General features: G+C 51.9%; 1 protein-coding gene across 1 annotated transcript in view; it reads right to left on the reverse strand.

The window, feature by feature from the left end:
* Positions 1-795: 795 nt before the first annotated feature.
* Positions 796-16935, reverse strand: part of GRAP2 (GRB2 related adaptor protein 2) — a 63677-nt gene continuing 47537 nt past the window's right edge. Inside the window, exons 3-8 of the mRNA XM_045780078.2 lie at positions 16016-16107; positions 12789-12908; positions 9497-9665; positions 7210-7398; positions 5801-5923; positions 796-5132 (exon numbers count right to left, since the gene is read on the reverse strand). Coding sequence (XP_045636034.1) covers positions 4953-5132; positions 5801-5923; positions 7210-7398; positions 9497-9665; positions 12789-12908; positions 16016-16107 — 873 coding nt within the window. The 3' untranslated portion in view covers positions 796-4952. The remainder of the gene's footprint in view (positions 5133-5800; positions 5924-7209; positions 7399-9496; positions 9666-12788; positions 12909-16015; positions 16108-16935) is intronic.

Consider the following 16935-nt stretch of genomic DNA (forward strand, 5'->3'; position numbering starts at 1 on the left):
GATGTGCATGACCCACTGGTTCTTTGCGTCTGGCCTCTATGAAGTGCTTTGTGTATAGTTGTTGATTTAGTGAATGAATTACAGCTGAGCCCAGACTGTACAACAGGGAGCATATCCCCCTGGCACCGTGGGTCGTATCTTTTGCACAAAGAGGTACAAGAGCATTTCTTTTCAGCGGAAGGAGGAAGGGGCAACAGGGAGAGAGACAGACAAGAGAGATGGAGGGGAAGGGGACTTCCTCTGTCCTCGAGGGCTCCAGTGAGGAGGGAATGAGCTGTGGGGGACCACTGACCCAGGTAGTGCCTCTCTGGGGCCCAGAGACAGGGGCGACTCAGAACTGGGTACAGGCCATTCTCCACCCCTCCTCTTCCCCAACCCCCGGCCACACGGACTGCAGGGCAGAGCTGGTTTCCTGAAGGACGGGGGTATTTCATCAACATACAGATGCAACGCACAGCGGGTCAGCAGCATCAGGGAAGATGCTGTCAGCAGGGGACGTTCATGGCCAGAGTAGGAGGCATGAGTGGACTGGCTCTTAAACACACGGGAGATACAAGTCTCCCTGTCTTGGACTCCCGAAGTAACTGGAGATCTTGAGGGCACGCAGCTGAAAGCTACTGTAACTTGGGCATCGATGTTAATATCACCTTGTTTGCACCTGCGGGTCCATAAAGCCTGGGACCTTTGGGTTACAGAATGAATAATAGGTGACACGAGGCAGGTTTCACTTGCTCGTTCATTAAACAAATATTTGTTGAGCCTCTGTGTGCCAAACACAGTGCTACATGCTGGGCAGACGATGGTTCACAAAACAGAGATGATCCCTGCCCCCAGGGAGCTTACAGTCGAATAGTCCAACAGACCAGCACATACGCTCTTCAGGAAAAGCACTGGAAACCAACAGACAGTCCAACGGGAAGGGTTGGATTTTAGATTAGGGTCAGGAAAGGATAATTTGAGAAAGTGACATTTAAACTGAGACCTGAAGATGCATAGGAGTTAGCCAGGTAGCCAGCCAACAACAGGTATGGAGGCTTTGGGAACCAATCTGGAGGCTGAGAGAAGGCCAGCGGGCAGGAGCGTGGCAGCAAGGAGGGGAGAGGCACAGAGGAGGCTGGAGAGGGAGGCAGGGCCAGACTTCACACGGTGACATCGGGACTCGGATTCCAATCCCAGTGCGGTGGCTGGCAGGGGATGATGTGATCAGGCTGGTGTTGTACAAGGATCGTTCTGGCCTCTGCGTGGAGGATGCACTGGGGACAGCTGGGAGAAGCATGTCCAGGCTCACTCAGTCACCAGGGAAGAGATACGGTGGCACGGTTATGGCAGTGGAGACACGCGGAGGAACCTGAGAAGGGCCTACAAGAACCGGGACAACATGTTTTCCCGTGTCCTTGTTTTGGTACAAACAGGCTGAAGCATTAACTTCAGACAAGGCAAACAGCAAGTATTTGCCCAGGCCAGTCTGTCTGGCCTGTGGCCTGTTTTGCTCTGGGTTAGCTGACCTAATGGTGCCCCAGGGACATGGGCCATTCCCTCGCCTCCAAGCAGGACCACCCCCGACTCGAGAGCTTTTTATGTTTAAAGATTTCCCGAGAAAGCTTCCACAACTTCTGCAACCTCTGCTTATCTTTAAAATAATCACCATTGGGAAATCCCGGTTTGTACTTTATCGGAATGCCTCGCACCCTAAAGTTTCTTAATCTTTTTCTTTTTAAGATTTTATTTGCGAGCGAGAGAGAACACAAGATGGGGGAGGGTCAGAGGGAGAAGCAGACTGCCCGTCAAGCAGGGAGCCTGATGCGAGACTCGATCCTGGGACTCCAGGATCATGACCTGAGCCAAAGGCAGTCACTTAACCGACTGAGCCAGCCAGGTGTCCAAGTTTCTTGATTCTTGATGGAGTCCGAGACGCTGTAATCGGTCGCCCGGGCCATCAAATGTGGATGACGTCATAATGGCAGCTCTGAATCATGTCTCATTTGTGAGCAACAGAGAAAGCGCCTGAAGACCCCTAGAAAAGGGATCTCATCTGATTTTTGTGGCTCTCTAGCTCCCTGCCAAGTTCTGTGCCCTTGCTACTCAAAGTCTGGTCCGTGGACCAACGAACATCATCCCCTCTGAGCTTGGTGGACACGTAGGATTGAATCAGAATCTGCATTTTAACACGTTCCCCAGGCGCTCCATAGGCAACTGAATTTTGAGCAGCCCTGCCTTCGGCCACCCTGAGGCCATCTATCTAAAAGTGGGTGAGCAGTGGCAGGGACCAGAGATTTGATACTGCAGTGAGCCTCCGCAAGGGGTTAGGAAAACAAACCGGTTCAACAGGACCTGGGCTTTCTCTGGAAGTTCCCTGCCCCCAGGTCATGCAGCTGGAGTCCAGACATCCGTGCTGTTTCCCTGACTGTGCAGCTGGGAGGAGCTCTGGGTGGAGGGCCCCTGGCGCTGAAATGCTGTCGGGTGGAAAGCGACTTCCCATGTGCTCCCCCGGAGAGCACCAGAGGCCCAGCAGAGCCACTTCCCAACACCCCCCAAGTGTGGACAGTTCCATCCCTGTCCTCTCCGCCTGGTCCCTAAGGACCCTAGGTCTCCATGGGTGGTTAGGGTGAGTCGTGTCCTCCTGAATTGAGGGGAAAGGCTGTTTTAGCACCAGACTCCCCCGACAGCCTGGGTGGAACAGAACATCCAGTTCCAGGGGTTTCAAAAGCTCTGCCCACACTGTGTGGCAGGCCTCCCCAGGCCAGTGAGCCCCGCTCCCAGACACGACACACGGCCTGGCAAAAACACGGGCGCCTGTCGTATCACTGCTTTCTTGAGAAGTGTTTCAAGGCACGAAATCCAGGCCAGAACCAAATCATTTCCCTTTCTCTTCACTGGGGCTGGTCCTCCCACATAATCAGACAAATGCATGAGGTTTGTGGGCTGTTTAAAGCATATGGTTTGTAAATACTGTAAAATCAAACATCACTTTTGGCTTTTATTTACTGTAACTGTTCCCATTACCTAGCACCAAAATAGCTCTTAGGTCTTCTTTGCCTCGCTTTCCTTTCTCCCTGTTCTTTCCTCTTCACCCCTGCCTTCCCCAGCACGCATGTCTCTGCTCTAATTCCTCCCTCCCCACCTGCTCCCTCCCTCCTTCCCCTGCTTGTCTGCCTGTGGACTCCTACTCCGATGTCTTCCTCACCTGCTCCACTTAACATCTTGCTTCCTTTCCCTTCCTTTCTGCCTCTCGCGCTGCTCCTTGATCTTTTGAAATGTCTTTGCTACCTTTCCCTTTCCGTGCTTTCACTGCTAAAGGCTGCAGCCACACGCTCCTCACTCTCGCTCCACTCCCCCCCACCTCTCAGGGCTATTTTCTCTTCCGTCCCAAGACTCACCGCAGAGTGCCTTCTTTTTCCCTTCCTCTCTAAAGGCAACACAGGGATCACAGAATCATAGAATTCAGAGTCAAAGGGACACAGCCTATGTTACACTGACAGTTACTTCTGAGTCAGAAACTCTTTCTTCTTCTCCTATCACCCCCGATAATGGCTGCCCCTGTCACTCCTTAGAGCAAGAAGGGCTGGGGGAGATGATAAAGGAAGGGGCCCACCTCACCCCCATGCTCCGTTGCCAACGTGGGCACCCCGCCCTTTCATTTAGGCCTCATTACACACACACACACCCTCTTCCCAGGGCCCTCGGTGCATGCGTGTTTGTTCCCGGGCTCCACCAAAACACTGAGTTTCCTTCTCCGGTGTCTCTTCTCCCCGGCCTGGCCAGTCCGTGCTTCACACCCACAGCCCCAGGGGAAATACAATTCTGTTTTGAGGTGGCAGGAGAGACAGTGGTATTGGGGTCCCTTGCTCCACGTGCAGGTCTTGGGGGGGTGTGTTGGGGGTGAAGGCTGCCAGCAGTGACCCAACAGCCAGATCCAACAGGAAGCTCATGGCAAAGCCGGCTCCCACCCAGGGTCATGCTCAGTCAATCAGCCCATCAACAATAGCTAGTCGATGCTCTTGTGGCGTGGGCTTCTCTCTGTGCCACTGGGCAAAGCATCCTCAAAACACAGGAAAAGAAATAGAGACCCAATGAGACACCCCTGTAGCCAGAAAACAACGACTCAAAAATCCAGCTTTCTCAGCCGGGGGCTTCTCTAAGCATTTTACAGAATCTCCGACGCTGCTTTCTTGGTATCCGGGGAGACAGAGGTTACACCCAAGTAAGCCACTGGGCATTTGTGAAAATCCCTCCATCTCCCAGGGCCTGGCTCCTTGGGGTCTCTGTTTCTCCGGTCAGCCACAGGGAAGAGGGTTCGCGGAGGAAGTTCTCTGCTGAGCGGGGAGCGGGAGGCCAGCCTTGCCCAGGCTTCAGGACGCCTGCTCTCCAGTCCTGCCCCCACGGCCCCTCCTGCTCCCAGCTCAGCCCTGTGTGGCCACACCTTTATTTCCAACCCAGCAGCGCCCACCCTTGTAGAACCGGAGGGAAGCTGCGCTGCAAACCCACCCAGGCTTGGAGGTGAGCTGACACGTGCCCCGAGCAGTCCCGCCCCACCCTGTTGCTCGGCGTCCAACCCCGGGGTGTGGATCTCTGCTTCGCTACTCTCAGGGAACATTCCCAAGGCCAGGAGGAAGCAGCGCCATCTTAAAGACAGGAAGAATTTGAGTTTCATGTCCCTGCGCCCCCCTTGCCAGCTTTCCCACTGCCTTCCACACACCGCTGAAGGGGAGCAGAAAAACAAGTATGAATATAATTCTCCACCTGACTTCCTTTCATATCAACTAAGTAACCAACAAAATCGCCAATAAATTACTATTATAAAAGTGTGTACACACAGGCATAGATGTGTGTGTGTGTGTGTGTGTGTGTGCGCGCACACATATATACGTATGTGTAGATAGTTCCAGCTTTTCTTCCTTGCCCCTCTCGTGCAGGCAGCTTCAGACAAAAGCCTCTGACCCCCCGGAAGGGCCTCATCGGATCATGGGTGCCACGTAGTTGGCAGGAAAGAGGCCCAGTTTGTTGTGCAAGCGGCCGGTCCACCAGGATGGGTTGGAGCTGTCCAGGACCTCGACCACCTCTCCACAGCGAAATCCCAGCTCGTCGTCCTCGAGGGCCTCAAAGTCGTACAGCGCCCGGGCCCACCGCACTCGCTGTTGGGGGAAGCACAGAGGGGTCCCGCTGAGCCAGGGCCGGGGGGGGGGGGGGCTGGGCTTCGGAGCTGCTGTCACGCAGGAGGGGTCCTGCTGGCTCCCGCACCAAGACAAAGTCCTCAGTGAGCAGCCTGCCCTGAAGGCCGACCTCTGGCTCTCCAGAGACCCCCCGAACTCCACTTCGACAGAGAGCAGAGCCCGCTGCACAGCCCCGAGCGTCTGAGCCGCCCTAGAGACTCAGGACTATGATCGACAGAGATGGGATTCTCCAAGGCCCCACGAGAATCCTTGCCAGCTACTCTCCCTACAGCAATAGGTGGTCTTTTCACTCTCTCCAGGGACAGAAAGGATGGCAGCGTGCCCACACTGCCAGCCCTTGGTGCTAGGGCGGCCCAGGCAGATGCAGCACAAGGAAAAAGGCAACAGATCTCCCTCTGCCAGAGCCAGAGCCAGAGCCAAAAACTAGGAGGACAGGGCAAGGCCCGGGGGCCAGAAAGATCAACAGACAGGGATCGGCTCCGCCTGGGAACTCCTCCCCCATCACGCGCTGGGCTCCCACCACCTCGGTTCTGAGCTGGGAGCAGCTCGCCTCTGTCCTGGAGGAACAACCATTTCTCTACGTGCCCCCCTGGCCGCCTTCGCTGAACCCGGGGGGAAAGCTCACGTACCCCGGCCACTTGGAGCTGCACAGGGTCTGTGTGTCTCCGGTGCATGAGGGCGGCGTTCACCTCGCTGCCCACGCCCAGGCCACAGTGCCCGTCGTTTATGTCAAGGCTGCCTCCTCGGCGTTCCTAGAGACACGCGTAACAGAGGACCTGTCACCACACCACATCCCTGTCAGGCCCCCCCCAGTGCCTTGCTCAGATGCCATGGACACAGCCGGTGTTCCAAGAATACTTGCTGCTGACGACAACACGCCCCAGGTGTTAGAGAGAGGGGGAAAGGATGGCAAAGGGACCTTCGATTGTGAAGACGATGCCAGATTTCATTCATTCAAAGCATATTTATTGGGTGCCTGCCATGTGTCTAGTACCGTCCTAATCACTGGGGATGGGTAGCTGGAAAGAAAAGGTCCTTGTCTTTGTGGATCGTCACTTCAGAGTGGGAACCATACACGTTTAAGTGGTCACGAGCTGAGAGAATGTCTCAGTCCGCCAGGGTAATCAGAGAAGGCTTCCTAGAGGAGGTGATACTTGAACTCTAGGTTAGAGGAGGAGAAGGATCAGCCAGGAAAGGGCATTTTAGGCAGAGAAAATAGGGTATAAAAAGCCCCCAAGTTATGAGAGAAAACACAATAGACCCTTCTGGTAACTAAAGATAGTGCAACGTTGCTGGAATGTGTGTTTGCTCGGGGAGTGGAGAGGGTGGAGGGTGGAGGGCGGGCGGGTGGTCTAGGGAGAGGCAGCAGGAGATGAGGCCGGGGAAACAGATAAGGGCAGTTCACAAAGGGCTTTGGGTGCCCTACTAAGGAATTTAGGGATGATGTCTGGCCGTACTGTCCATCTCAGTATGTGGCCCCAAATCCCATCTGGAACAGGGCAGGGGATAAATAAATAAATAAGCAAGGCTCTGTTGCGGTGTAAATCTGTTTTTCTTGCGGCTCTCCACAGCCAGAGGGGTTAAGGGGCACGGATAGATCTGGAATTGTGCTGACAGGAAAATGAAGCAACGGTTCACTGAATCCTCAGGGTAGGAACGTGTGTGTGTGTGTGTGTGTGTGTGTGTGTGTGTGTGTGTGTGTGTGAGCGTTCAGGCAGGGAGCCAGTGAATTCACAGGGTCTTCTTTGCCAAGAGCAGTTCCCGTATCATATTACCCTATTTCTGCCAGTTGGGAGGTCCGGGGTCTTCTTTACGAACTCTGAGAGCTCTCACGAGGCTGGGGGTGCCCAAGACGCTCCTCCCCGGCCCACAGTCCCAGGACCACAACAGACCCCCAAGCACTTGTTGGCTCTGGTTGCATCTGGCATCGTGAGGGATTTTCACACGCTCAGTGGCCGCGGGGACAGGGTGGCCTGAGCCCCGGGCTGGGGAGGTCCTCTTCCTGACCTCACAGTGCCCATTCATCCTGCTGGGTTACCTGATGGAAATGAGGGTGCTGCAGGTAGCGGTGCTGCTGGGCTGGGGGCGCCGGCGGGTACGGCGAGGGAGGGGGTGCCGGGTGGTCCGAAAGCTTCCGGATCATCGAAGGCCGGATTTCTTCTCCCACGGTCCCACTGAGGTGCGGGCCTCCCTGGGGCCTCCGGTCCAGGCTGTTGCCCCGGTGACCCTGGGAGAGAATGACGAAGAGGATGCTGGTCCATCCTTCTCCCACAACTCCTGCCCCCCGCTTTCTGGCAGCTTTCCAGACTTTGCCCACGACCTCTCCAAGGGACAGCCGAAAGCATGCGGGCAGCCTCAAGAGAGCCGATGGTCTGGACCCTCGTGGTTTCAAAAATGGTCTCCACGTTCTCAGATTCTCCCGGGTTGGGGACTCTGGGTCTCTGGTTCACTTTCCACGTGCTACCCATTAAGTCTCTTCCTAGTGGGCTTGTTTTACTCTCTGTAATCAAGCTTGAATATTCTATTTTGCTAACACAATGCCACTCCTCCTTATCGCATGTTGCCACACCGCCGGACATCCTCCCCTCCTGATAAGCTCTGCCACTGACTTTGCCTGATTTTGAACTGTCATTTATGGCCCGGTGATAGAGCCCCAAACAGCAGCCCTCTTGCGGCCCCATGGAAACCGGGCCTGCTGCTGGGCAGGCTGGGAAGGAGCACAGCCTTTCTGCTTACTGGTACCACAACCTTGTGACTCGGAGGTACTTTCTTGTTATTTTAATTTCACAAACAATTACACAGGCCTGGGCTTCTTATATGCCAGGCGCTGTTCGAAGTGGTTTACAAATATGAACTCGTTTAATCCAGTTTAATGCGTTTTATGCTACCTCTGTTCTCTGCACGCACATCCTGATAAATTAATACCTCTGTTTCTTGGTTAAAATAACTCACAAATTCTTAGTTAACCTTTGTTTTTCTTTCTGAACTTTTATGTGCACTTGCTGGGACTGTCATTTCTCAGGCTTACAATCAACAAAATTACCTGAAATGGTTTTCTCTACTTCCCCAGAGCACCTGTTGCTTTGAAAGCCTCACCTTGTTCCAGGGATTTCAACTATTTCAACTATTCCAGAGAATGCTTCTTTCTAGAATACCCATTTCTTTCTTATAACGATGTTGTTTCCTTTGAAAGATATTATATATATATATATATATATATATATATATATATATATATTGTGTGTGTGTGTGTGAATTTTCTTATGGGAGGCAAGTTAGCATTTCCTTGGTGCCTACTATGTCCAGACTTTATGGCAAGTGCTATCGCTATATTATCTCATTTAATTCTTACAACAGCCCAGCGAGGGAGGTATTATATTCTCTCCATTCTCCAGATGAGAAATCTGGTACTCAGAAAGGTTTCTTAACTTGGTTATGTAATAAGGACAGTTAGTGATAAAATAAGGATTTAAAAACTAGGTTTTTCTGGGGGTGCCTGGGTGGCTCAGCTGGTTAAGTGTCTGACTCTTGGTTTCAGCTAGGGTCATGATCTCAGGGTCATGGGGTCGAGCCCTGCTTCAGGCTCTGTGCTCAGCTCAGAGTCTGTTTGAGATTCTCTCTCTCTCCCTCTTCCTCTGCTCCTTCCCCTGCCAGCGAGTGCTCTCCCTCTCTCTAAAATAAATTAAAAAATCTAAAAAAAAAAAAAAAAACTAGGTTTGTCTGACGTATTTTCAAGTAACATAATACTCTACATTCCACACTGTTTCAAGAGCAAGAATTCCAGGTCCAGTTTCTTCCTCCAACACCCCTAACCTCCCTTTCTGTGACGAAGCTCTATCTGCTGCCTTAGTCCTGGACTCTAGGCCGCTCTCCAACATCCCTGTGTGTGGCCCCCTGGCCTTCACCTTTGGGCAACTCTAGGCTAGTTGCAGCTAGGCTGAAACTGTGTTGTAGTTCTATCCGTAATAACAAAACAAAGCACCCCCGGTTAGGAGCTAATGTTTGCGGAGTGCTTGTAGCACTGTTAGGAGTGGTGTTCGGGAAGGGGATACACTATCTTCTCTAACCTTCACCACCATCTATGAGCTAGGTATCACCATCATTTCAATATTATGGATCAGGAAACTGAGGATCAGACAACTTTCCCAAATCACATGGCTGGGAAGTGTTCAGAGATGACTGAAGCTGAGGTCTGACATTGGCCTTCTTCTGTCTTCCGAAATACTCAGAGGACATGCCCATCAAATGCATTGTCTTGATGGGTCACATAGGACTCATGCTGCCTAAAATCTGCAGACTGGGGCTGATCGCGGCCTGAGGCGTACCTGATCCTCTCGGGTTCTATCCCTCAGAAAGATCTGCTTCTGTTTGGAGATGGAAGTCGTCCTGTAGTAGTCCACCAGCTTATTTAGAGATGGAAACTTCTCTGTCCACAGGAAGTAATTACCCTTGTTGTCTCTCATGACCTTGAAGTGCTGAACATCATCCTCATGCCTAGAGATCAGGGCGAACGCAAATTGTATATTACATGGTGACAATGTCCCCACCTGCAGGGCTGACCGCATCCAGGGATGCTGGAGTTCTGTTGGGGCAGGAACGGGGATGCGAGTGCCTGCCCATCACAGGGCAGGTGGACCGGCTCAGTCAAACTCTAGGGGGAGATTGGTGGGAGGGACCGCTCAGGACACAGGCAGCATTAGAAGGGATTTTTACATCAGCGGAAGATAATCTGTCTTCTGACACCGAAGCCAACCTTTCATAAGAAAAAAATGTCCAAGCGCTTCAACGACTACCAGGTCAAGGACTTTTTCACAATGTTTGTTTGAAACATGGCAACCCCCGAGCCTGTACAAGGCCTAGCACTCTGCCAAGACTCAGAAGGGAGAGGTTTTTCACCCCTGTTATCTTTCTATTCTCAGAAATACTTTGGACCAGCTCTTTTAAGCCCATAAAATAGCTCTGGACAGTAAGAGACCATCTTGAGAAATTTGTCACACTTGGCTCTCTACCTAATGGAGATCTCTTGGTCTTGGTTTATGTTTTGCATAAATAAGTTTACAAAGTATTTTGAACTTTTGGGGAGAAAGGTGTTATATAGCGATGCAGTGTTTGAATCGGAAAGGACCTCTGAGATTGTTTAGCCTCATCTCCATGTTCCCGATGAGGACGCGGAGGCTCAGAGAGGTGGAGGGGCTTGGCCAAAGTCACCGTGAGTGATTGGCAGAGCGGAGGCGTGAACCCTGGCTTTCTGACTCCAGCCCAGTGAACTGAGCCTGTCATGTCATGTACACACACCAACTGCTTCTAGATCAGCACTTTTTGACACCAGCTGAATCCCAGTGATGGGAAATATTTGTATCAGGGGTGGAGAAATTGGATTTTATTCATCTGGAAAGGGGGAGCTTGGCCTTTACTAATAGCTCCAGTCTTTCCCCATCACCAACGCATTCTCTTTTCAATGTCAAGTTTATTCGTCAAACAGACATACATTTATATCTAAAAATAAACTAATGATACCAATTGCCTGAGTCAACAGAAAGGTCAAGATTTTAAGGAGAGTTGGGGAGTGAAGATACCTCTGACAGTTAGCGCAGGTTTCTTAAGGATGAATTCAGCAGACTGTGTTGGGAGGGGATGAGAATTTTGATTGATCCTCAGTCTCATCTTACGTGCCAGGCTCTGCTCATGGCCAGGGGAACCCATACTGGGACCTCTGCTTGACTGCTCTGGGCTATGAACCGACATTCGCAATCACTGCATGGTCTTTCCCTTGGTGTTGGCCACTAACAGATGCTTTCTTCACTCTAACAACACATGGCTTAATTCATAGTCATTACTCCTCACATCTGTGTGTGGAGGAGGAAATATTCTTGTGATATAATTATTCTTAGTCAAGGACCTCAGAGTGAGAAACATTAACCCTCTCTCTCTCTCATGAGCTGAGAGGATGGATGTCAGGCTTGCAGCCGGTCCTCTGGGCCCCTGGAGAGAGAGAGTGGCTGCACCATTGTCTCAAGCTCCAAGAAGAACAGAAAAGGATGTAACTCAGGGCTCCGGACTCTAAAATCTGGTGTTTCAGACCCTTAACGAATGCTAAGTGATAGAACTACAATGAGCTCTTAATTATCTTTGCATGACAGAAGGCAGATGTATAAATAAATAAAAGTTATTTGCTTTGGAATATATTAGGCTACATTTCTGCAGAGGATGTAGTAACGATTATGGTAATAACCCCAAGAAACTGCAACGCCCCAGGAGCAGGGAGAGACTGTGGCAGAAGTCAAGGCTGACCGTTCTGGAGAATTCACCTTCACGGAGGAAATACAAACCCTAATTCCTAGCTGAAAAGCCACAGTGCACTTGATGCAAACCAGAGGCACCAAGAGATACCCTTCGACGCAACCATTTACCTGGTCCAATCTGTAATCAGGGCCCTTAAGAAAGAGTGTTGACTGTAAGATTTATTAATAGAGCAAAATTGCATTAAGACCTAACAAATTTAGAATTTGTGATACATCGGTATTGGCCTCTGAGCTAAAATTTCCTGTTGCCTAAGCTGTGAAAATAAACAAAGTTTCAGTTAAGGACAATGTTAAGCAAGATTGCGAGGGCAGTGCTCGTGAGACCCAGCGATTTTTGAGCACTGCGGAGTGCATACAAATGGTCGACCCATTATTCGCTAAGTCCTCCCGACCTATTCCTTAAAATAGCCATTCTTCCTAAATAGTGAAGTGGCCTCAGTTCATGACCCGAGACTGGATTTACGCACTTAAAGCCCTGAAGCTACACGCCGTTCACCGTGTATTGAATAATCCAGACCAACATTTCCTGTCAGTGAACTTGACAGTAGGCTCCACTGTACAGGTTGTCACGTCGCCTGCTGTACGGATATCAGCATTAATTTGTGCACTTTCACATGTGGTCACCGTGCCTGTTGTGTGACTTGCGATCCCAGACATGCTGACCACGTGCCCCGTGCCCAGACTTGGGGTTTCGGAGTGTGGGGCTGTGTCATGTTTAGGCCCCGACTGACTCATTTCCTCCCTGCTGCTGCACACGAGCGAGATTGTGCTGCTGCGGTCCCTCGCCCCGGCCCTCCTCGGCTCGGATCTGTCGCTGTCAGTTTGCTGCATTTCGGTGTGCTGAGCTGGCCCTTCTTCTCATGCAGCCACCTACAACAATGACTTGGCATTTTAACTTTCCTCTGAGCCTTCCTCAGACATATATCAGTAGTAGAAGAAGAGGTTCAGATTGAAACCCCAAGACAGATGGGAACAGGTGGGAATTCTCCTTTCTTCTCCTGCCCCACGTCCTTGCCCAAACACTCACTGAATGCCTGCTGGGTACAGGCACTGTTAAAGGCACAAAGGCGAAATCGATTAAGATCCTGTCCTTCCAGAAGCACTTGGGGTAGAGGGGGAGGCAGATGAACATATACGTAATTTGGCCACAAACCAGCGTCCCGAGGAGTTATATAAATGTGTCGTGGGAAGGAAATGAATGGCGTCCCAGCTGATAAGATGCTGGGGCCCCTTGGCCACCATGCTCCTGAGCGACAGGTCACATTCAAGAGGTCACCTCATGGCTTTAGCAGTCTGGGATGGGAATGGCCGGTACCTGACGGAAATGGAGAAGTCCCCTGGGGAGCTCTGGCTGGCCCGGATGATGAAGAAACCAACCTCCTTGCCCATAAGTAAGTTCTCTGCCTGGTGTCGCGAGAGACCTTCATGGAACCACCTATTGGATGAGAGAAAACCAGAGAATCTTGGTGAGATACCAGAGTGATTGGAAGGGGAAGGGGAGAAGAGATGACCCAAAGGGACGGAGGCTGGGGACTCTGGTCGGCAGAGCGCAGAAAGAGACTGAGGAGGGGCGGGGGCCTCTGAAACCAAAGGTATGCTCTCGGCAGTTTTCAGGCAAGGCAAGTGAGTGTTCGCCTGACGCGCCCCTCTTTGTTCCTTCCCTCCAGGAGAAGTCTCTCTCGCGCTCGGAAAACCTGAATCATGGAAATGTGCCACTGTACCAAAATGGGACAGTGTGGGAGTGACTCGCTGCGGGAAGCAGCCGCCTGCTGGCAGTTCTGGGAGGGATGTCGCTGGGAAAGAACTTCAGGGGACAGATGATGCGCCAGGAGGACAGGAGCCCCTTCGGGCGCTGGGGGGCCCGAGCCGGGAAGCCTTGGGCTCATGCCCAGGCTGAGAGCTCAGGGGGGCCCCTCAGAGCCCAGGGGCCCTGGAGATCTGGGTGGTGTGGAGCCAGGCTAGCAGCCTCCAGAGAGCGGCGTCTACACAGCCAGCTCCTGGGCCCTCCCCCAAATCCAGGAAAATAATCTTGACCGTGGAAATGAAGGAACGGAGGAGAACTCCTCCTTCCGGGGAGCAGCGAGGGTGGCAGGCTCTGGCAGTGCTGTGGCCGGTGGCACAGCATACACGCAAAAGGCCAAGCACTGCCAAACGGAGGCTACGGCCTCAGGGCAGGCGCCCAGAAACCTAGCGACCACAGAAGAGCAAAAATGAGTGTTTGCAATCACTCAGCAGCCCCGAGTGGGACGGGTCCCATCCCTCCAAGGTGGCTGCCCAAGTGCCGCCCCTGGAAGGTCAGCACATACGTCCCTTTAGGGTGAATGTCCGACACGCCTTGGATTCCTTGGTGAGCAATCCCCTGGGCTCTCGGCGTTTAGGAACCTGGCCTCCAGACAGGGGTGGCAGGACGGATGCCCTTATTCCGACCCGGAACGGCAGGGGAAGCACGGTTGGGCTGTGAGGGGCTCGAAGCAGAGGGGTTCCGGCGGCCAGCTGCCTGGAGATGGTGCCACAGCGTCCGCCGTACTTGGCCACGGGGCGGAACAAGCGACCACCACAGCGTGGCCTTGTGTAGGGAACGTGATGGGGCTGCGTGAGGGACCAGGGTGTGCTCCATGGCAGCCAGACGTCGAAGGAGCTGTTTCGGACGAGGCCGCGAGTGGTTAGGGGATCGTCTAGAAAATACACATTCGTCCTCGCACTGGAGTTTGATATGGGACTCCAAGACTGGCAAAAATGTCCGCACACTACATATGAAACAAGCGGGCAGGGTTATGTTTTTACCTACTGTCCCAAAGCTGCTCATTCGTTCATTCAACCATCTTTTATCAAACATCTACTCTGTGCTGGCCTTCTGCTGGGCACCGGGCGTGCAGGGGTGAGCAGAGCAGACCAGGAGGCCTGCCCCCGTGAGCTTACATTCTATCATGCGGAGACACTAGACCCCACCAGTGGGCCCGGTGGGTCCCTGCAACAGTGATAAAAAGGTTCCAAGGGGCGGAGAGGAGTTAGAGATGATGGGACAGACAATTCTCTCGACGAAGTGCAGTGGTAGCTGGAAGGGGACTTGGGATCAAGAATTTTTGTTTTGTTTTTTTGGTAAGATGGGAGAAATTGCAGTATCTTTGCTGATGGGAATGCCCCAGGAGAGAGAGAGAGAGAGAGAGAGAGAGAGAGATTGGGAACTGATGTGCGAGAGAGGGAGAGGGAGTTTCTGCTAGAAGCACAGACAGTTCCTTCCGAACAGCTGCAGGAAAGGCACCCTTGTCTGAGTGCAGTTGCAGGACGTGGCTGGATGCAGTGAGTCAGCTGGGGGGGCGGGGTAGAGGGGCTTTTCTGGTGGCTTCCGTTGTCCCAGTGACCCTGGAAGCAAGGCCCTGAGCCACGAGTGCTGTGGGGGAGGGGCTGGAGGTCTGAGAAGCAAGAAGGTGTGGGGTGGTCATCTAGAAGGTTACAGGGCAGGGCCCCTGGGTGGCTCAGGGTTAAGCGTCTGCCTTCGGTTCAAGTCATGATCCCAGCGTTCTGGGATTGAGCCCTGCATCGGGCTCCCTGCTCGGTGGGGAGTCTGCTTCTCCCTTCCCCTCTCTTTCCCCCCTGCTCATGCTCTCTCTCTCTCTCAAATAAATAAAATCTTTAAAAAAAAAGTAGAAGAGGGGCGCCTGGGTGGCGCAGTCGTTAAGCGTCTGCCTTCGGCTCAGGGCGTGATCCCAGCGTTCTAGGATCGAGTCCCACATCAGGCTCCTCTGCTATGAGCCTGCTGCTTCCTCTCCCACTCCCCATGCTGTGTTCCCTCTCTCGCTGGCTGTCTCTATCTCTGTCAAATAAATAAATAAAATCTTAAAAAAAAAAAAGTAGAAGATCACAGGGCAGCATCAAGGGCTGAGGTGGGTGGTCATTCTGTCGGTTCAGTGGTCAGTCCTGGTTCACAGTGAGCGCACTCCTGCACCTCACCAGAGTCACCAAGACCACTTCGGGTTTCTAACAGACCTGTGCTCTTTGAGCTAGACCATGACTCTCGGAGATGAGATTTCTATCTAACCCTTGTGGTCAATTCTTGAGACAAACGAGACCCAATCTCTATTTTTCTTTTTCCTCTTGATGAAGGGAATCTCCTCTTTTCCCTCCACCGACTGTTCTCAAGCGTATGAGCACGGTTTAGGGAAAGCAGGGAGCTGTTTGGGATCCCTGGTAAGGATGGAAGACGTTGGGAGGTCATGGAGAAGTGCCCTTAAGAAGCAGCTATTGTGGGGTGGCCAACAGCGCCCCGGGTGGAATTCGTGGAAACCCTGTGATTGCGATTATAGATTAGTTGAGCTTATAAAACCTAAAATAGGTGATCCATGCACATGGTATAAAATTCGAAAGGGAATGCAGTGAAATGCAAATCTCCCTCCCACCCTGGCCTTCAGCTGCGTGGTTCCCTCTCCAGAGGCAACCAGTTTTGACAGTATCTTGGGTATGCATAGATAATTTTAGTGACTGCTGAAAAAGTAAGGGGAGTGTGTGTGGGTAGGCCCATGTCAGCAGGCTGGAAATACTTACTCAGGAAACTGGATGTCTATAAAATTCTTGGGCACATATCCTTCTTGGCTCCCAAGCTCCGCCTTGAACCACTCCTCTTGGTTACTTAAGATCTACATGGAAGAGAAGGAAGGGCAGAGACTGTAGGGAGGACACCAAGAAGCAAAAGAGAGGGGCAGGACAAAGAACACCCTTTTGGATTTAGAGGGGAAAAAATGCCGAGGAAACCACACAGGTGCCCCAGTGGGGGAGCAACAGGTTTCTCTCTGGAGTTCGGCTTCTTTGGCCCTGAGCTATTTCTGTCCACTGGTCCCACCCACACGTGGGACCCCACCATGGCATGGCCTCCCCGATTCAGCATTCGGGGGATTCTCTGAAAGCCTTTCTCTTTATATTTTGGAAATTCATGTGTCCCAGATGCCAGCACCTGAAGCTCCTCGTCTGAGCAGTTGCTGGGAAGGCCAGAGTGGCCACCCCATGATTTCTTCTCTGACAGGTAACCAGGAACCTTTTAAAAATTTAATTTGTTCCTCTTTCCTTAAACAATCAAATTAAAACTTAAAACACCCAGTGGGGCCAGCTTTGAAAACAGTCACTCTTTGTGTTCACACTCCATGTGTTTCACAAACAATTTGGACGTAACTCAAGATATTTGGGATGCCTTTTCTAAACTTGCATTTAGTGCCAGATCTCAAGCAAAGCCAGAAGTTCTGTCTCATGACTGTATGGTCCTTTGTCGACTGTGACCCCAAATGTTATCACTTCCCTTGATTATTCATATGACTCACCAGACTTGGCTCTATGTGGCTTCTGGTTATTTCAGAAAATGTTTCACTATTAAAAGACAAATGTTTGTCCCCACCCCCCACAGAGAATGTTTCTAAAGTATGTGGCATGGACTTGAACAATAATGGAGATGGCAGAGCCAAACGGCAAACAGA

The sequence above is a fragment of the Ursus americanus genome, chromosome 17 (assembly GCF_024610735.1).
Source record: "Ursus americanus isolate L20-20 chromosome 17, mUrsAme1.1.p, whole genome shotgun sequence".
Classification (NCBI taxonomy): Eukaryota; Metazoa; Chordata; class Mammalia; order Carnivora; family Ursidae; genus Ursus; species Ursus americanus.